Consider the following 22,056-nt stretch of genomic DNA (forward strand, 5'->3'; position numbering starts at 1 on the left):
CAATGCCTAAATGCACCCTAAATGCAGATCTCTGTTAAACTGAGACGGTTTCCGGAGGTTTGCCTGCCTTCTCAAAGCACAATTCTGGCACCACCATGTGGTAGAAATGGTTTTATGTTGTGTTGGCAAAAGCAGCAGTGAATATGCCTGCGTAATTTAATATAGTCAGCTGCACATTTTAGAGAATGACATTTAAAAGAAAGCAAATACAGTTTAGAAGAGAAACACTTTTTTTATTGTGTAGATCACAAAGAATATGAAGTTAATGCAGAACTCGACCTGGACCTTAGCGACACCCTAGAAACCACCGGAACAGCGAGCTCCAGAGCTTAATTACTCAGAACACTCCAGTGAGCATCTAGCAACACCCTAGAAACCACCCAGAACACTCCAGCGAGCACCTAGCGACGCCCTAGGAATCACCCAGAACACTCCAGCGAGCACTTAGCGACACCCTAGAAACCACCGGAACACTCCAGCGAGCACCTAGCAACACCCTAGAAACCACCGGAACACTCCAGCGAGCACCCAGCGACGGCCTAGAAACCACCCAGAACACTCCAGCGAGCACCTAGCGACACCCTAGAAACCACCGGAACACTCCAGTGATACCCTAGAAACCACCGGAACACTCCAGCGAGCACCTAGCGACGCCCTAGAAATGACCGGAACACTCCAGCGAGAACCTAGCGACGCCCTAGAAAACACTGGAACACTCCAGCGACGCCCTAGAAACCCCCGGAACACTCCATAGACGCCCTAGAAATCGCCAGAACACTCCAGCGAGCACCTAATGACGCCCTAGAAACCACCGGAACACTCCAGCGAGCACCTAGCGACGCCCTAGAAAGCACCGGAACACTCCAGCACGCACCTAGCGACGCCCTAGAAACCACCGGAACACTCCAGCGAGCACCTAGCGACGCCCTAGAAAGCACCGGAACACTCCAGCACGCACCTAGCGATGCCCTAGAAACCACCGGAACACTCCAGCGCGCACCTAGCGACGCCCTAGAAAACACCAGAACACTCCAGCGACGCCCTAGAAACCACCGGAACACACCAGTGAGCACCTAGCGACGCCCTAGAAACCACCGAAACACTCCAGCGACGCCCTAGAAACCACCGGAACACACCAGTGAGCACCTAGCGACGCCCTAGAAACCACCGAAACACTCCAGTGAGCACCCAGCAACGTCCTAGAATCCACCAGAACACTCCAGCGAGCACCTAGCGATGCCATAGAAACCACCGGAACACTCCAGCAACGCCCTAGAAACCACCGGAACACTCCAGCGAGCACCTAGCAACACCCTAGAAAACACCGGAACACTCCAGCGATGCTCTAGAAAACACCGGAACACTCCAGCGATGCCCTAGAAAACACCAGAACACTCCAGCGAGCACCTAGAGACACCCTAGAAACCACCGAAACACTCCAGCAAGCACTTAGCGACGCCCTAGAAAACCCCGGAACACTCCAGCGTGCACCTAGCGACGCTGTAGAATCCACCGATACACTCCAGCGCGCACCTAGCGACGCCCTAGAAACCACCGAAACACTCCAGCGAGCTCCTAGCGATGCCCTAGAAAACACTGGAACACTCAAGCAACGCCCTAGAAACCACCGGAACACTCCAGTGAACACCTAGCAATGCCCAAGAAACCACCGGAACACTCCAACGATGCCCTAGAAACCACCGGAACACTCCAGTGAGCACCTAGCAACACCCTTAAAAAAAAAAAGACCGGAACACTCCAGCGATGCCCTAGAAACCACCGAAACACTCCAGCGAGCACCTAGCGACACCCTAGAAACCACCGGAACACTCCAGCGAGCACCTAGCGACGCCCTAGAAAACACCGGAACACTCCAGCGAGCACCTAGCGATGCCGTAGAATCCACCGATACACTCCAGCGCGCACCTAGCGACGCCCTAGAAACCACCTGAACACTCCAGCGAAGCACCTAACGACGCCCTAGAAATCACCGGAACACTCCTCCCTAACTTTCAGAGAACTTTAGAAACAGCACCCTGGCAAAGGCTCATAAACTCATTTTCTGAATCCATGCTCTATTGCAGGCACTGAAGCTCCAGTGTGTGGGAATGTGTTATCAGGCGTGATGATGTCATCATTTGGTTGGGTGAGGTTTGATCCTGAGGGTGGCACTGCATGCTAACAGGCTACTTTACAAACATCAGCTTGTCTCAGCTCGAGTAGAGTGAGCAGTAACCAGCAGGAAAGCTCTGAAATCTGAGCTGAGTGTAGTGGAGTTATTGAGCTCTCTGCAGCACACCGGGACAGACATATGATGCTGGAGCCGTCAGACGAGCCGCGAGATCAGCCTTCATCTGCTGAAGTGAGGAACAGAGTCAGTATTTATTCCCTCTAGGCTTTTGTGTTTGATCATCGTTAGCTGATTAGCATCTTGTTGCAGCCAAAACATTTTGAATGAACATTTTTGAGTTTTCATTATTTTTCAGTTGGTGAGTTTTGAGTTACAGTGAATGACTTCAGCATGTCAGTGTGTAAAGTGTGTTTCAGATATGGAGGATCATGATTTTGAGGTTCAGATGAATTCATTGCCTGTTCCGTTACTCTTGGTAACAATTATAGTTAATGACCTTATCAGGTGAATCTCTCTCTCTCTCTCTCTCTCTCTCTCTGAATTAATTTCAGAATAAATTTCTCTTTTCAATTATATTTCTGTATGGTGCATTGATAGACTGGTCTGTATGTGTGTGTCCTGAATGAAATGATTTGTTTGCTCAAGTGAGGCTCAGATGCACCACTGGAAGCACACACACATTTCTGCAGGTAGAAATGCTTTTATTTAAAGGGAACCCCGGGTATTTAGACTTGTAATTTTTAATATAATGTAAATCATGTCATCCTGCCAGGACGGGATCTGGTGCTTCTTGTCACTGCTGTTTGTAAGCTCTTTCAGTAGCTGTGATCTACTAAAAGCCTCAAAGGCATCAGGAATAAAGTAGAGAGCACAAAGACGCAGGTCTTTATGAATTTTTATTCATCCTCAGGCATCTTTTTTCCTCATCTCATTGTTAGGAAAGCAGTGAAGTCTTACACCGCTTCTCTTGTTGGCCTTTGAAAATTACAACCAAAAGCCACACAGTGGGGCATTGTAGTAGTATTTCATTTGTAGCAGTTGTGTTGTGATTAAAATAGCAACAGGTAGTAGTAGCTCACCGAGTGCAACCATTTCACATCATCCAAGTAATGCACCCCCCCCCCCCCCCACCCCATCGTCCAAAATATGTACAAAATATTGTGGATTTGTTTAAATAACGTAACTCTTTCATGGGTTTCTACTACATATTTCAGTAAGAGACATAATTTGTTATACATTCCTTTTGTTATTGTGCACAATAAAAAAAAGAATTTTAGAAACGTGTATCCAAATGTTATATCTTTGCAATGATTTTGTGTTTGAAGCCTTTCGAAAATATTGCTAATAGCTAGAACATTAATTTCATGTTGGTTAACTTAAAGGTTATGGCAATAATAACAAAGCTCTGGGATAAGTGGAGACCTCTGGTGGGTAGACTGATCTTTAGCCTTGATGTACCAATCAAGAAGCCTCTTCAAACGTGTGTTTCAGGAGGTGAGTGAAGCCCCTACAATCCAGGGATGGCAAACTGACTCTGTTCTGCTGTCAAACTTTACACCAAAGAAAGAAAGCCTAGTTTCTCTTCACATTGTTTGACTCATAATGTCACAGAAGTGAGTGAATTGGCTCTGGATTTCATGCAACGCTTTGGGACCTTAGTTAAAAGGAAAGGTAGGGGAAATATTTATTTGAAGTTCTCAGGGAGAAGTGCTTCATGTTTCACTGGATCACTGGATGTGTTTGGAAGAAACCGAGAGTGGCCGATCCAGAGCCTAGACCTGGTCCTGAATGCATGGACTGCTTGCAGAAGTGATGGGACCGATTGAGAAGAAAAAGTATTGTTTTCTTTTGAACTAGACAGGTCAGAGTGAGGCATTGCATCTTGGGAGATTTCTGGCTTATTTTTAGAGTTAGCCTGAGAATTCAGGCAGAGGTCACCTCAAAAAGTTCAGCCTTTCCAAGTGGCCATGAAATACATTCTCCTGTGATGTGGTGGATTCAAATCATTTTATTTTCTGCTGCTGATGCATTTACCAGTGTGCTGTTCAAATCCGTCTGTTGTGTGAATGTTTGAACCTGAATTCATTTTCCTAGACTGATTTTTTCATTCAGACAAAGACAATGATTTATCTCTTCTCAATGCCATTCTCTATGAATGTGCAGACGTTCACTCAGATGAAGATGTGATGACAGTTGATTGGTTGGTTGATGGCTCAGCTCTAGCTCCTCATGAAGGTGTCCGGGACTGAGGTCTGTCATGAAGAAGGGCTCTTATTTCCTCCCACGGTTGTTTTTATCCCGTTCACTCTCACTTCTGCTCACCTCGTCTTCCACTTCTCCATGTTCAGTTGAGACCTTCACACCGTCTATCTGACATCTGAAATCGGCCGAATATTCTCAAAAATAGTCTTATACATTTCATTTCTGGGATGGAAAAAACATCAGTTGTCAACACTCAGTGCTTGTAAATTACCAGTGTTCATCTCAACTCATCTAAAATTGTTTCCCTTCTGAAATGTTGTCATTTTAGTGTACAGCTCCTCAATTAAATGTGTGATTGTACAATAGGTGCACCGACAGGTCAAGCCCAGGAATGAGTGCTGAAACACAGAAGGCAGCTGAGGCGAGCAGAACTGTTTCTGTTGCTCTTTCTCAGGATTATTCTGGATTTTCAAAGACCCAAAGCCCAAGTATCCAACACTGTAGTAAGAACTAACATGGAAACCAGCCAATGCTCCCTAGCAAAGACCACAATACCCCTGCAACCTCATAGAAACTGCCTGGCAAAACCTATACAGCAAAATTTCCAGCGTTATATCATCTCGGCTCAAGAGTGCATATTGTCCCGATCTACAGAGATAAAAATAACACTAAGGCAGTCTTAAAGTTCATGAGATAATTAAGTGCTGATTGAGCGTTAGTGATGAATAGCTTCTGTTAACAAGCAGAATCACTGTAGAAAAGACAAACACAAGAACTACATCTGACTTCAGCCCAGAGGTGGGACTTTCAAGTCTTGAAGTCATATCCCAGGTCCTCAAAGAATTAAAGACAATGAGTTAATTAAGAGATTTTAAGAAATTAAGATTTTGCATGTGTAATGAGCACCTTCTTTTATTGAGAATTACAGAGGATCAGATGTTGATGTTTTATTGGTTAAAATGATACCACCATCATGGAGATCAGTGTTTGGTTTAGTTGGGCTCTTGACACTTGACTCCTGCATTAGATCTCTCTCTGTAAAAATGCATGAGGTGTTGTAAAGCAGAAAGATCAGATAATCACCATGAGCTGATCTGATTAAAGTCAAAATAATGTTTTTCAATTATATGTGTATCTTTTGCATAATCAGTCTTGCAAAGCTAAAGTTTACAAGTGAAGCATTGCTCTAATAGTTTATTATTAGTCTAATAGTGAAGGAATATTAAATATAATGCTTATATAAAGTCCAGTATTATTTACACATACACAGACACTTTAAGAACCAGCAAATGTAACTCAACAAAGGTGACAATCAACAAAATGCTTCATGCTGCAATGCATGCTGGGTAACACCATAGTAAAAACTCCCATCATGCACTGCAGTATGAAAAGTTATTGTCACCACCGTTGAGGGTCATATGATAAGTGTTCATATCTAAAAGCCTGAGCTGATACAGCTTTCTTTTGTATTTCAATATTGAAGCATTATAACATTTGTTTAGCGGGACTAACAGCTGACTGTCAGACAATAAACCAAAAAGACAGACCACTTAGTGATGTTCATTTGTCATGAGTTATAGACAGAAAGTGAAAACTCAGCTTGCTACTTCAAGGTTTGATTCAGTATTGCACAAGCATTAGCTATGAAACAATATTGCAATTGCTTAGAAACAAATTATTTTAATTTAGCAAAAGGGTCAAGAGACTACCTAAACCAAACATTGACCACAAGTATGGTGGCATTTTGTTTTTTGTTTTGTTTTTTCTTCAGTTGATTTCGTCCAAGGCTGTAGATACAGTCAGATGTAGTTCTAGTGTTTCTCTTTCATTTATTAATTCTGATTGTTAACAGCTGCTGTCCATCATTAATGCCCAATCAGCACTTAATGAATCACTTAATTAGCTCCTTAACATCAACACTGCTTCAGTGTTATTTGAACTCTCTTTTGATTGGGACAATATGCACAGAGGTGGGTAGAGAACCCAAAAACTGTCCTCAAGTAAAAGTTAAAGTACTAGTCTGAATATTTACTTGAGTAAGAGTAAAAAAGTATCAGATAAAAAAAGTAGTTAGTTACTAGTTACTTTGGGTCATATACTGAATATCTATAGTCTATTTTTATTTAGATATTTAGATAAAATATTATGTGTGTGTGTGAATATATATATTCATCAGCCTTTACACCAGTCTTCAGTGTCACATAATCCTTCAGAAATCATTCCAATATGTTGATCTACTATCAATTATCTTCTTTTTAGCTTTATATTCATCAAAGAATCCTAAACAAAACGTCACCAGTTCCAAAAAATATTAAGCAAAAAAAATGTTTCCAGCACTAGTAATAAATCAATATATTAGAATTATTTTTGAAGGATCATAAACCTGAAAACTGGAGTAACAGCTGATGAAAATTCGGATTTGCATCAATGAAATAAATTCTATTTTAAAGTATTATATATGTATAAATAACCTCTGACACAGAGAAGAGTGAAAACTCCTCACATAACCGCTAAGTTACCGAACATCTGAACATAACGAACCAAATGCACTGATGGATCTTCTTCCGTCTGTTCCGCAAAATGTATATATATACAAAAGTATATTTCTGCAAGCGTAAATATTGTGGAAATTTCAATATTAATTGAGTCTAGGCAAAGGAACAGAGCTAATGGGTTTGGAGGTTATTTATTTCATACTCTGTGACAGCTTATTTTATGTAAAAATTATACATTGTATTTAATGTTACAAGTACCTGTACAACAAACTAATGTCATAGTGGTATTGTGTACTGTAATCAAATGTAGCCTATCTATACTTGTTGAACCGTAGACAGCAGACACAGTGTTAATCTAATAAAAATGATCTTCATCACTAGCAAACAATAGTTTTTGCAGGTTTGCTTTCAACTGACTGTAGATCCAGAGTCATGTCTTCAACGATCTTGATGTTCTTAAACTTTGTGAGTGAGAACCGCTCCAGACGACTCGATGCGCGTGGCAGGGAACTGAACAAATCATTCAAAGTGATTCACGAAGCAATTCACTGGTTTGCCAACTGATTTGATCAAGCCTTTGAACAGAATTGACTCAAAAGAATGAATCATTCGCGAATGGGCATCGCATCGCTCATTGCCCAGAGAAAAGTCGACAGTGGGTTTAGAATAAACTGAAGTATTTATAACATTTATTGCATCAAGATTAAGTATCGACCACAACAACGAAATAAAAGTACGAGTTTTTTCACAAAAAATGTACTTTAAGTAAAAGTACCCATGTTTAAATACTGTATACTCCAAAAGTATTAGTTACCCAAAAAATGTACTAAGTAAAGTAAATGTAACGGTATAAATGTAACTCGTTACTACCCACGCCTCATGTTTTCAGATATTCTGGAAATCAAGGTTAAGATGTGTCCTATGAGCTAATGAACTTGGATGAAGCCTCTTAACCTGTAATGAGGCAGCCATGTGAAGCAGCTGGTAGTGAAATGTCACTCAGTGGTTGGCCCTTACAGAAGGTTAAAGCCCTGTTGGTGCTCAAATGTCCTTTTAAATGCTCTTTCCATATAAAGACACCGATCTCTGATTAGCATCATGTCTATTGCGTTTGACAATGATACACATAGTTTAGTCAAGGCCATTCCCAAGAAAAGACCTTCCAGCAGTTGCTACAATTTGTAAGTGTGTACTTTTTACATGAATGACTCTGACAGTTTGTTGTGTGTGTGGAGATAGAATACGGGTATTAAAGACCAGCTGAGTTTGGTGGCATTTAAGTCAATTAAGAAAGACAAGCCTTTCAATATGCCCTGTCCCAATTTTCTGTTTGTTTCAACAAAATAAAGACAGGTGTGTTCATAAAACATGTTACATTATTTGTATATTATTTGACGACTGCAGCCTGTAGACTGTGATTCCACATCTGGATTGCTGTGATTGGAGTTCAATCTGCGTGTATGCATCATTACTGGATTTGATTGAGGTAAAGTGTTAAATGGTTATAAAGCAGGGTCAGATGTAAACCTCTGCACATGAATGTAGCCTCTGGCGTCCTGTTTTTAAAGCACTTTCTCTTTAGGCAAGGCAAGTTTATTTATATAGCACATTTCGTACACAATGGTAATTCAAAGTGCTTTACATAAAAGAAAGTAAAATAATAATGAAGAAAAATAATAAAACAAGCAATTTTAAAACTTTGGAAATTATTTAAAAAATGACTTATTTAAAATGAATTTAAAACCATTAAAAATAGAAAATGATTTTACATAAAATACAGTGCAATCAGTTTGGACATTGCACAGTGCTCATTCAATAAATGCACAGCTAAACAGATGAGTTTTGAGTCTAGATTTAAATGTGACTAGTGTTTTAGCACATCTGATCTCTTCTGGAAGCTGATTCCAGCTGCGGGCCGCATAGTAACTAAAGGCAGACTCCCCTTGTTTTGTGTGAACCCTTGGTATTTCTAACTGACTCGATCCTAATGATCTGAGTGCTCTGTTAGGTTTATATTCAGTGAGCATATCTGAAATATATTTCGGTACTAGGTCATTTAGTGACTTGTATACGAGTAAAAGTACTTTAAAATCAATCCTAAATGTAACTGGAAGCCAGTGTAAGGACCTGAGGACTGGTGTGATATGCTCAGATTTTCTGGTTCTAGTCAGAATCCTGGCAGCAGCGTTCTGGATGAGCTGCAGCTGTCTAATGGTCTTTTTGGGAAGGCCGGTGAGGAGCCCATTACAATAGTCCACCCTGCTGGTGATGAAGGCATGAACAAGTTTCTCCAAGTCTTAGCTGGAAACAAAAGATCTAATTCTTGCAATGTTTTTTAAATGATAGTATGCTGATTTAGTTACTACTTTGACATGACTACTGAAACTAATGGCGCTTTTCCATTACCAGTACCAGCTCGACTCGACTCAGCTCGGCTCGCTTTTCGCTCCATTCTCCATTGCAGATAGTACCTCCACAATAGTACCTGGTTGTCATAGCGACGCTGCAGGAAACTGCCGTGACGTAATCTTCTACGCGACACACACCCGCTACCCACACATACTATTGCTGGCGCGTGTAATGATGATGCAGTGAATAGTGACGATTCTCTCTGACCAATCAGCAGTCTGCTGTGTTTTCACGTCACATTATAGTATCGCCTCAGCTCGCTTGGAACCTCGCCGGAGGTGGTACGAAAAAAAGTACCTGGAAGCCGGTACAGGTACAACTTTTACACAGTGGAAAACCAAACAGAGCCAAGTCGAGGCGAGCTGAGGCGAGCTGGTACTGTGTAGTGGAAAAGCGCCATAAGGTCTGTCTCCACAATCACACCAAGATTCCTGACTTGATTTTTTGTTGTTTGACCCCTAGAGTTAAGGTATGCATTCACCTTGAACACTTCATCTTTGTTTTCAAATGCAATGACTTCAGTTTTTTCCTTGTTTAACTGAAGAAAGTTCTGGCACATCCAACTATTAATTTCATCAATGCATTGGCAGAGGGAGTCAATGGGGCTGTAGTCATATGGAGATAAGGCTAGGTAAATCTGGGTATCATCAGCATAGCTGTGATAGGCAATTTGGTTCTTTCTCATTATTTGACTTAGTGGGAGCATATACAGGCTAAACAAGAGCGGTGCAAGAATTGACCCTTGTGGGACTCCGCATGTCATGGACGTCCACTTAGACTTATGCTCTCCTAGACTCACATAATAACCTCTCCCTTCTAAGTATGACCTGAACCATTTGAGTACCATCCCAGAAAGCCCGACCCAGTTTTCCAGTCTCTCTAGTAGTATGTTATGATCGACAGTGTCAAACGCAGCACTGAGATCTAGCAATACCAGCACCGATATTTTGCCAGAGTCACAATTTAAGCGAATATCATTTATTATCTTAATGAGTGCTGTCTCTGTGCTGTGATGTGGTCGAAAACCAAAATATTTTTGCCTGTAAAAGGAAGATTAGATATTGGTCTAAAATTGCTCAAAATGGTGTTATCAAGATTGCTCTTTTTCAGGAGGGGCTTAACAACTGCAGTTTTCAGGGAGTTTGGAAATATCCCAGAAAGAAGTGAGGCATTCACCTCTTCTAAAAGATCTGCTTCTAAGCAGTTAAGCACACTTTTGAAATAAGATGTGGGAAGTGTGTCAAGATAGCAGGTTGATGATTTTAGGTGCTGCTTCAAAAATCGACATAGTATCTTTTTGATATTGTGGCCTAATCTGTCTGACCTCTGCATTACTTGAGGATGTGCTAATCGCCTTCCTGATATTGATGATCTTCTCAGAAAAGAAGGAAGCAAACTCATTGCATTTGCTGTCTGAGAGCATTTCACTGGGAATCTGACTTGGGGGGTTTGTCAGTCTCTCAACAGTGGCAAAAAGAGTACGAGTGTTATTTAAGTTACTGTTTATAAGGTTTGAGAAGAAATTCTGTCTAGCTGTGGCTAGTTTCACATTAAAAGCATGAAGGCTGTCTTTGTAGATGCTATAGTGAATTTCAAGTTTCATCTTCCGCCACATCCGCTCTGCTACATTCTTAACGTTTGAGTTGAAGGAATCAAGGAGAGTATCAACAGAGTCTGCAGAAATGCTTGGTGTTAAAGATATAGCCTCCATAAATAGTACACTTGTGTTCTCGTTAATGCATCTCCTTCTGACAGAGACCGAGATCTAGATTCAGGGATAGCAGAGATCAATATATCAAAGAAAATACAGAAGTGATCAGATAGTGCTACGTCCTTTAGGGACATTAGCGAGATGTTTGCGTACATGCCAACACAGGCTGACATTAAATTATTCCTTTGTGATGAGACTTGACAGTGTTTCCCGCAGTGTTCGTGTTTGGTGCTGTAGATCCTTTCTAAAGATTGAGAGACAAATTAAAGACAGGAGGAATATGTACAGTGACCAGTCAATAGTGTGATTCATAAATAAGTGCCCTGCAAACACAACCATGCCTTCAAACTCCTGGAAATCCAATAAAACCAGCCTGGACTGAGAAAGGGCTGTCCAGTTCTGTGTGCATCAGATGAAAGGAAGAGCATTTCACTTCTTGTTTGTACTGTATTTATTGTAAAAAGCTGAGTCGGATTCTCTTGGTGTTTTTCCCGCTGGAGAGCCTCCCTTCATCTTTTTTGGCTGCTTCCATATCCTCCGTTTATCTGCTTCTCCTGCTGGTATTTCCTGAACTCTATTGTGCTGGGCTGGCCACGTTTGGTCTCTCACACTGCTGCGGCGTGCGTGCGTGTGTGTGTGTGTGTGTGTGTGTGTGTTAGGCTTCATTCGTCTTGTGCTGAGCCAAGCGAGTGTATCAGCCTTCTGTGGGATGGTAAGTAGATCCGTGCATCTGTCAGCTGCTGTGGGGAAACCCAGACGTGCATGTTTAGGGATCTAATGCATCAGTCTGGTCGCTGTGATGCTGGTCTGCTGGTTTTGAGACTGTGATGGCGGTTAGTGTTGCGGCGTGGCTCATTCTCAGCTAATGCGGTGAGGTGATGTTGAGACTTCATGAACAGACCCAGAGGCAATATGCAAACTCCTTTAGTATTTTCTGCACTGCTTTTGGGTGAAATCTGAACACTCACAGAAATATTTCACCCAAAATTTAAGATTAAAATCAACTGCAAATCAAAGACATTAAATCTCTGAAGATCTCAGCAGAGGAGGATCAATTTACATCATTTACATCAACATCATTTGACGTCACCATTGTGGTGGACAGTGTTTGGTTTAGTTGGGATCTTGGTCCTCATACTTATTGCGTTAGCTTGTCTCTGGCTGTTATAACGTTGTGTTATAAAACACTCTTATTGTAGCAGAGAGCAGTGAGCTCAAGTGCTAATATCTTTCTTTTAATGTTGATTAAACTATAGCACAATAAGTAATTAATGTTTTGTTGCAACTATGTATTTATTTTCATGGACAGACACGTTGTAGAAAAAAAGAATGTACTTATTTTTAAGAAACACATCATGTAGTCACACACAGACATCAAGATTGTGGATATGCATCACATCAATGGTGACAATTAAAACTAAAAAGGTCTGGAAAATAAGGATGAGTTTGTGCTATGAAGCGATTTTGTGTGTTTTGATTGTCACCATTGTTGTGATGCATATGCTAAATCTTGATGTCTGTGTGTGAGTACATGATGCTTTAGCTCAAAATATTTCAAACGCATGCATTTTGTCCAACTTCAAAATAAGTATTTCGCTCTTGGTGCCTGTACTGCAGAGTTAAAAGGTTTAGGAGATATATGCAATCATAACAACACTTATTTCATGACCTCAGATACTTGTAATGTGATGACTTTATCATCACCAACAAAGAGCTGATAACACCTGAGCTCTCTTAAACTTGTCTTTCTTTACTACAACAACAGTGTTTCACAAACACACAGTTATAACAGCCAGAGACAAGCTAACACAAGAAGTATGAAGACCAAGATCCCAACTAAACCAAACACTGTCCACCACAATGGTGACGTCAAATGAATCAAATATTAACATTTAAACCTCTGTTAGTTCTCAATAAGAGCTTCTCTAGATGTCTGACAGAAATAAAGTCAATCTAATGAGTGAAGCTGTTTGTGAAGATGTTTGATCCTCCTCTGCTGAGATCTTCAGAGATTTAATGTCTTTGATTTGCAGTTGATTTTACCACATGCTCAATCGTCAGTTATTTCATTATTTCATGAAGATTATTTTATTTTCTTGATTTTAGGTCAAACACAGTGTCTGGAAATTACATTGAAATAACATGAGTCTAAATCTAATGCATCCTGAGAGTGTTGATTTGGTCCAGAAACAGTATAAATGATGTCTAAATGAACCTTAAATGATGTTGAAATATTTCCGCTGACCACTTTTGAACTAGTTTTTAACCTTGTAAGGAGGTTCTGTGAACGTCTAAATCAGACGTACAGAAGACGTCAAAAAAAGACGTCATAAAAACTTTCATTCTGGCTCCTCAGTGGACGTCTTTTCAACGTCTGCAAAGACATAAAAAGACGTCCACAAGACGTAACTTTGCACAGTGGGTAAGTTCACAAATAACCTAATAGAGTTGTTTTTGTGTTTGTCTAATTCTATTTTTTTTATAAGATAAATGTGATGCATTGTTTAATTTGGTTTAGTATATAAGCATACATTAAACATGATTCAAATAAATGTTATTTAACTTTTTTAATTATCCTGATTTAGTTCTCTTAATTATTATGCAATTTATACAATAAACTTTATGTATTTTAAATAAATAAACTTTTTATTATTAATTAAGAATAATTACACTTTACATAAACTAATTACATAAACCTGAGGATTATGCATTTAAAATAAATAGGTTTTATTATCCTAATGAAAATAAATCGTATAAAGTTTATTTGGTAGATTTGTGTTAAAATTATGAAAAAAATATAAATGGGAATTTGTTATGTAATAAAATTACATAAATCTTAAATTTTGGGTGAAATATTTCTGTGAGTGAAGAATTCATGTGGTCAAATGTGTTTGGGTATAATGGTCTTTAATAATTAGATATTTCCTGAAAGAATGAGGATGTTCAATGAGAACAACAGGCTGAGGTCTTGGTTTATTCAGTAGTGAAAAGTGGCTGCATTTGTCAGGTAGTTACATTATGTATTAGATATCGTGCATATGAGATCAATTTTGATTTTGATTGTGTCTTTTAATAAGCAAAGATGAAGCACAAGAGATGCGTGGACTTTGGTGAATGACAGGTATCTTCTGAGTTCTGCTGGCACTGATACAGAACTCATGACAAGTCTTTACATGTCAGATCTTTGAGAGATTTCTCAACTCAACAATCGGCAGCAAGTGAGCCTGGGCTCTGTGAAAAATGGGATTAAACAACTATAACATTTTACCTCATAATAGTAATTTCATTAAAAATTTTGTATAATTTATTGTGAAAAGTGCTATATAAATACACATCCAACAGTGTATCTTTAAACAGATGTACTGTTAACCGAAATATTACAGAGAATAGTTTAATAATTGATAATACTGATACTGATTTTTTAATTTTCATTTTTTTCTCTCACATCCTTGTTGGGGCTTGTCATTTAAACAGTTTAAAAACCTCTTGTCTACAGACTTCTCCTGTAGACTTGCATTGGGCAAACGTGTCCTTTTCATTTCTGATAACTGACTTATGAGTCCTATTTATTGTTGACAGCACAGCATGAACATGGACCATGGAGGATGAAAATAATCCAGAATATTCTCTCCAGATCAGCTGTTTTCTGGTCCAGGACTCTGTGAAGTGTTTTAACTGCTGGAGACTCAGTCAGTCTTACGGCTTACAGCTTTGCACATTCAGAAGCGGAAAAACATGAGGGATTTATGGAGATTGATGGTTGACCGTGATTGGTTTAGACCATAGAGTGGACAGAGTTAACTGCCCCAGGACACTTGAGACTCCAGACTGCTGTGATGCTGTGAATGTGGTCTGTATTCTCTAATGTTAATGTGCAGAAAGACTTGAGAAAGTGGCATGTCCGCCAACCATGTACAGACACCAGTGATTTATCAGGTCTCATGGGTGATGATCGACAGCAGCTGAAATCAGCAGAAGATGAGTGCACACTGTCCCTAACACTGAGGGTCTGATCAGTGAGACAAAGCCAGCGTTAACCCCAGACATGAGCTGAAGCCACAGCGCTCTGTGTCCTATTACACCATGTTGAGCTGCTGAATAAGCACTGGCTGTTTGGATTTGATAGTCGTGTCATAGCCGTGCAGGGCTCTTTGCCCAGAATTACATGTTATTATTATTATATACATATATATTTTTTTGTGACCATGTGTTTATAATAAAGCAAAGCCAATCCAAAACCTACATACTCCTGTCTGTCCAGAGCAAAGTGTAGTGGCTGGATGAATGTCAGTCTATTAGTGCTCCGTTTAATAAATCATAAAAACATACATCATGAGTCACCTAGTTTTAGCTTTATAAGGCAATACATCCTCCAAAGTGTAAATGCACAGTTACTCTATATTAGTAGAGTTCTCTGTATTGTATTTAAACTCTTAATACAAATATATGTTGTAATATGACACTCATCTATTTTAGAGAGAGATTGCAAACAACTTTTAACAAAACATTACACACAAAAAACCCTGAATGCAGTGAGATTCAAAGCCTGAAGTGAACAAAACACACAAGTATTTGACCGCATATATTTATATACCCAAAGACTCACAAAAGAACTACTTTATTCTTAATTGTTTGAGCACATTTGTACGAAGCTCCTGATTTGAGATGTTTGCTATGAGATTGGTCAGATGAGGATATACAGTCAGATCCCTCCAGAGAAACAGATCTCAGCTTGTGCTATCAGTTTGATGTGAGTGCTTCTCGCTCGCAGCTTCAGGCACACACACACACACACACACACACACACACACACACACACACACACACAGACGCTTACAGTGCTGCTTATATCATCCCTCATATAGCGCTTGTATTCATACTGAACTTCAACATCCTCACCTGAGTTAACAAGACGATTACTGAAATGATCTCAGCAGCTCCTTTAATGACAGCAATGAAATGCAGTGGAAAGGTTTTTTTGGGATTAAGTTCATTTTCATGGCAAAGAAGGACTATGCAATTCATCTGATCACTCTTCATAACATGCTGGAGTATATGCAAATTGCTATTATAAAAACTTAAGCAACAACTTTTCCAATTTCCAATATTTATGTCATTCTCAAAACGTTTGGCCACGACTGTAGTACTGAAAAATAACAATTCTGACAGCATTTACTCACCTTCACGTTGTATCTCTCCTGCACCATAAATTCACTAACAGATGCTTTTATCCAAAGTTACTACAAATGAGGACAATCAAACCAACAAAAGAGCAACTATATGTAATTGTTACAAGTCCTGGTTAGTTTAATGCAGTTATATATAAGATAGAAAACGAGTGGATCGAATAGAAATAGTATAGAGAGTGCAAGTGTTAGAGGGTCAAGGTTTTTTACAGTTTCTTTATGCCAGCAGCTGTAGGTAGCCAGTGTAGATGAATCAACAGAGGAGAGAAACATGAAGACTACTCTGGCTGATTAGTTTCAGAGGTTTGATGGAACTGGCTGGACGTCCCGCGTAACGCCTTACGCACTTTATTCAGTTCAAGTCAATCTTCCCTTCTGGCCTCAGCATTTCTTTTGTGCTTCTGCTTACTCATTTTTGACATGTTGCATTTGGTGTTTCAGCGACATCACACTGAATATGCGCAAAGATGAGATTTGAGGGCCATAGTAAGATTTGAAGGAGAACCGATTTGGTGAAAACCGTCTGTTCCTCACACAAGAACTGTGTGCTGCATTCCACGTGGACTACTTTGGTTGTGTTAACAGCCACTGCATCCTGGACTTTCTTTAGGCTGATGTTTCAGTGATTGGACAGCGGAAGAGGACAGGCGGTCGTCTCTGATTGTTAAATCACATCCTCAGGGAGAGTCTAATGATCTTATTAAAACAGTCCATGTCTTCCTGCTACAGGAAACTGCTGTTATATTTCTCTTATGGGGCTCAGTCATGTTGCTCAGTTATATATTCAAACTGTTGTATGCATGTGTGTGTGTGTTTGAGTATTTTTAGATAAAGATTCATGTGAAGTATTCTCTGGCAGATTCCATTGTAATACCTCTGTTTCCCCGTCTGTTCTCCCTGTAGTCTTGTCCTGGTTTCTCAGTAAAAATGGAAATAATGTTTGGCATACTTTCACAGACACGTGCAGCAGAACTGATGAGCTTCTGAATCCCAGATAACTGTAATCTTCATTTCTATAGCCACCGCTACACATCAGTCACACACTGGACACTGATCTTACAGATGATCTGTGCTGTCCAACTTCCCAGATAGTCATTGATAGATTGACAAGATGACTCTACTGTGAGTTTGGGCTGTGACTGTCTTCCTGTAGCTCAAACAGTAGATGGGAAGTAAGAACTGATCATATGTGTACCTAGAATGCAATGTACAGTCTGCCCAAGTACATATCTGTACATTTTTGGAAGCAGTCATTTATTCTGCTCCGGGTGTGTGTGTGTGTGTGTGTGTGTGTGTGTGTGTGTGTGTGTGTGTGTGTTCACTTCTCACTGCTGTGTGTGCACTTGGATGAGTGAAAGGCAGAGCACAAATTCTGATTATGGTTTACCATACTTTCCACACATCTCGCTCTTTCCTTTCCTTTCCAGAACTTGCACATAGCAGCTATTCCCATACTAACACCAGATCTTCACATGAATAAGTCTCAGTCTCATGCATGGAGTCAGAAGGGCTTGTAAGCAGCAACCATTTTATTTCGGCACAGCTACCTGGACGTTTGTAGTGATCCTGAAGTCCTTGACTAACTGGTTCAGGTGTGTTTATCATTTATACACCCTGAGAAGGGGTTGAGCTCTGGAGATGGTTATTGGACGTGTCTGGCTGTTGGCTGAAGCACAGTCTGTGTGTCGTTTGGCAGAGGGTCAGCGCGCTCTAATGGCATAATTGGATAATCGTTCAGAGGATACACTGTAGGGATGGGTGTTGCAATAGAGGACACAATATCAACAACATTTTAACCACATCCCATTCCAGAGAGCAACACACTTTTTTCCAACATAATTTACCTTCTCAAGTAAAATGCACATTTGAGGTGTTTTCTTCAAGTATGGACACCTCGCATGTGTCAATGTCACCTTTATTTATATAGCGCTTTAAACAAAATACATTGCGTCAAAGCAACTGAACAACATTCATTAGGAAAACAGTGTCAATAATGCAAAATGATAGTTAAAGGCAGTTCATCATTGGATTCAGTTATGTCATCTCTGTTCAGTTAAATAGTGTCTGTGCATTTATTTGCAATCAAGTCAACGATATCGCTGTAGATGAAGTGTCCCCAACTAAGCAAGCCAGAGGCGACAGCGGCAAGGAACCGAAACTCCATCGGTGACAGAATGGAGAAAAAAACATTGGGAGAAACCAGGCTCAGTTGGGGGCCAGTTCTCCTCTGACCAGACGAAACCAGTAGTTCAATTCCAGACCAGGGGCGTAGCCATCTTTTCAGAAGTGAGCGGGACAGAAATTATATATATATATTTCTGTAATCTATATAGGCTACCAATCAACAGTTTTTGAACAGTAAGATTTTATGTTTTTAAAGAAGTCTCTTCTGTTAACCAAGCCTGCATTTATTTGATCCAAAGTACAGCAAAAACAGTAATATTGTGAAATATTTTTTATATTTAAAATATGTTTTTCCCTATTTGAATATATTTTAAAGTGTAATGTATTTCTGTGATGCTCCGCTGTATTTTCAGCATCATTCCTCACGTCTTCAGTGTCACATGATCTTCAGAAATCAGAATAATATGCTGATTTGCTGATTATCAATATTTAAAACATATTTTTTTCAGTATTCTTTGATGAATATAAGGATCCAAAAATCAGCATTTATGTGAAATAAAAAGCTTTTGCAACATCATACACTGTATCGTTCAAAAGCTGATGATAAAGACATTATTGTTCAAAAGAGTGCTATTTCAAAATAAATGCTGTTCTTCTGAACTTTCTATTCATCAAAGAAACCTGAAAACAAAACTACTCAGCTGTTTTCAACTTTATCATAATGTGTTTTTATTTTATTATTATTATTATTATTATTATTTATTTATTTATTTATTTTTGGACCAGCAAATCAGAATATCAAAATTATTTCTGAAGGATTGTGTGACTGGAGTACTGATGCTAAAAATTATCAATAAATTCTCATTTTGAAATATATCCAAATATATCCACATTTTTCTGTTTTGCTGTACTTTGGATCAAATAAACGCAGGCTTGGTGAACAGAAGAGACTTCTTTAAAAAACATTAACAAGCTTACTGTTCAAAAACTTCTGATTGTTAGTGGATACTATAGGCAACTTTAAATTTTCTCTAATTTCTAGCTTTTAATTGGCTTAGAAATCTATAACTGCTGGACAATAGCAAATATGAATGATTTGTTTATATACTACAAACAATTTTTTTTATCACATAAATTGTTCATACTTTATTTATCACCTGCTGGAGATGACTTGAAAAAACATACAGTATATTGTTGCAATCGTATGTTTAATGTCTTCATGTTTCCAAAAGTTTCTGGGCTTCTTTTATTGTATTTTTTATTTTTCTGTGTAAAACTGTTTTCATACAGCGATAGCTGGATGCTTTTGTCCATATTAGGATTTTCCTGATATGACTATTAGCGCGAGAGCGCCCTCCGGCTTCGAGTATGAATGAAACACACACTGCAGGAGAGTTTAGCACTCTGTTATGTTCATCTCACTGTATTCTGGGTCCGAATGAAATATCAGATTATGCGCAGACTATCCCGTCTCTTTGAGTTTGAATCTAGATTCATTCACACCAGCTCTTGAAAACCTCTATGTGAACACACTTGAACACACTCGTCCCCCGCGTAATCTACGCCCCTGTTCCAGGCTGCAGCAAAGTCAGATTGTGCAGAAGAATCATCTGTTTCCTGTGACTATTCAGAGAGTGACTATGGCTCTGGTTTCACTTCTTCAGGCTGATTGGATTACAGTTGGTCAGTGGAGACTGGAAAACTGTCTGGTTTGGGTGCACCCGCTTCTGATAGGACAGGACTCATGGTTAGAGATGCATCAGTCTTTACACTACAAATGCAATGTTGTCACATGTTTCTGAAAACATAACATATCACAAAATCTATTTGAACATCCATACACCTGTGCCATTAGGAATGGTGACCCACGACGAGGTAATAAACGGGACTCTTCTTTTGGTCCATCGCACTCTTTTAGGTGTTTTGTCAGGCCATTCTGTTGGCAGTGAACCCCATGCACTGGAATTAGGCCACCCTGATAGCGGCTAAAGCTCTTTCACAACGCAGAAAGCAAATCCAAGACCAGGGCACGACCTTCCACATTCCTCTGCTGTTATGTCTACAACGATTGTTTGTATCGCAGGTGAAGTCGGTCTCCACCCCTTGCCGTTTTGGCACAGAAAACTTTACATAAGAACCATTTAGACCATGAATCATTATTCTTTGTGGGAGAAGTAATTGTGCCATTCACTATTTCTTTCACTCGAGGTCCACTGAAAGTCAATAGACAGTGTAATCCCTCTGGAGAGTCATGGCTGTTGGAGAATGCCGCAGTATTCGTCTGAACAAGGCTCATTAGCATGTGCTAAAGTGCTTGATTGTTCTCATGCGGTTGATTTTGGTCTGTTGTTCTGAAGGTCCGCTGCTGGTTTGATGTGACCCCTGCTGGCTGTACTTCTGCCAATGGCTGGGCAGTCGTCAGGATCCAAAAGCCACAATAAAACAAGAGCTGTGTAAAGAATTGACCCAGAGCTGCTGATCTGCTTCTGTGTTACACAGACGACAAGAATCATATCAATTTGGACAGACATGAGGTTGAGTAAATGATGACAGCATGAGCATTTCTGGGTGAACTGTCACTTTAACTGGCTGCTTTGATTTCTATGAGCTTAAGTTGGCATAACTGTACAACGACCTGAAGCATAGCTTGTCTGCTCATTTCCTTTGCGGAAATGAAGTCTTGGGATTTCCACAGAACTAAGCAGTAAGAGTCAGCGCTGTTATTCTGATCTGTAAACCGTCACTAGCAGGGGAGCAGCCGCACATGACCGGGGACGGCATCTCTCCGCACCTCGTCTGGCCTTTCTCCCGCTGTGGGAAGTGCTTCATCAGCAGATCTCGACGGCCGAAGGGAGGGGATATCGCCCAAGCTGCATCGGGTTGGAACAGGAAGTTAGAAGGCTTGTAGATAAAGACTCTAATTGAATGTGACAGGAAGCCGGTTCTTGAGAGCACAGTCTGCAGTTAAGAACTAGCGAGGTGTGTGGGAAACAGCGAGAGTGTTTTCAGACCTAGAGACCATAACATGTGCTCTCTGTGGGAAGTTCTGAGCACACTTTGATATGTTTCTTGTGTTTGATTCACTGTTACTGAAACACAGTTCGTTCCTGTCTTCGGCGTGTAACTCATCCTGCACCATTACGTTTCATGAATGATTTATTGAGGAGAGATATGCTGTTCCTTTAGTAAGTGATCTGATTCAGACCTGAGACCAGGACATCCTTACGCACCATAACAAAACTAATATCCATTTAAGGGATAGAATTACTTGTATTACTAGTAAGCATAATGATTTTCAATAATAAACTAAATGTATAAATTGATATACATTATGCTATAGATCAAATAATGCATACAGATTTATTTAGCATTATCATACAAAAACAACTGAAAGCTAACAATTAATGTTTAGCATTCTCTGCTCACTGTTTTCAACTGAAATTGATTCCTTTTGGAAAATATACATTAAAATGATCTGATATATTGTGGCATGTGGCAGAATGAGTTTAATTGAATATAGTTACCTTGAAATATTTTCATCAATTTTGACAGAGGACGTGTATGTGTGCCTCAGCAGAAATAGAGCAAAGAAAGTCAATAGCTACTTTCCAAAATGGTGAGACTTTAGGTTTTTTTTTTTTTTGCAATTGCTATGACAATTTTTTCAGTTCTCTTAACAGTTTTTATAAACTCTTAACACACAACTGGTAAAACGGTTCATTTCCAGCTCAAAATCACACATTGTAAACTAAACTACAACACTAATTTTCTAAATCCAGTAATACACTAACACAATAC

The 22,056-nt window shown here is 39.7% G+C and overlaps 1 protein-coding gene across 2 annotated transcripts in view; it reads left to right on the forward strand.

Annotated features, from left to right (window-relative positions):
* The first annotated feature begins 2,252 nt into the window (after nt 1-2,252).
* The window catches only part of LOC132123136 (septin-4), a 39,307-nt gene continuing 19,503 nt past the window's right edge, over nt 2,253-22,056 (forward strand). Inside the window, exon 1 of one of the 2 annotated variants that reach the window (XM_059533685.1) lies at nt 2,253-2,362. In XM_059533685.1, the coding sequence (XP_059389668.1) occupies nt 2,312-2,362 (51 nt within the window). In that variant the 5' untranslated portion in view covers nt 2,253-2,311. Of the gene's footprint in view, nt 2,363-11,588; nt 11,661-22,056 lie in introns of those variants that run through there. The other variant, XM_059533688.1, reaches the window with a different exon arrangement.

This window comes from Carassius carassius, chromosome 41 (genome assembly GCF_963082965.1).
Source record: "Carassius carassius chromosome 41, fCarCar2.1, whole genome shotgun sequence".
In the NCBI taxonomy this organism is placed as follows: domain Eukaryota; kingdom Metazoa; phylum Chordata; class Actinopteri; order Cypriniformes; family Cyprinidae; genus Carassius; species Carassius carassius.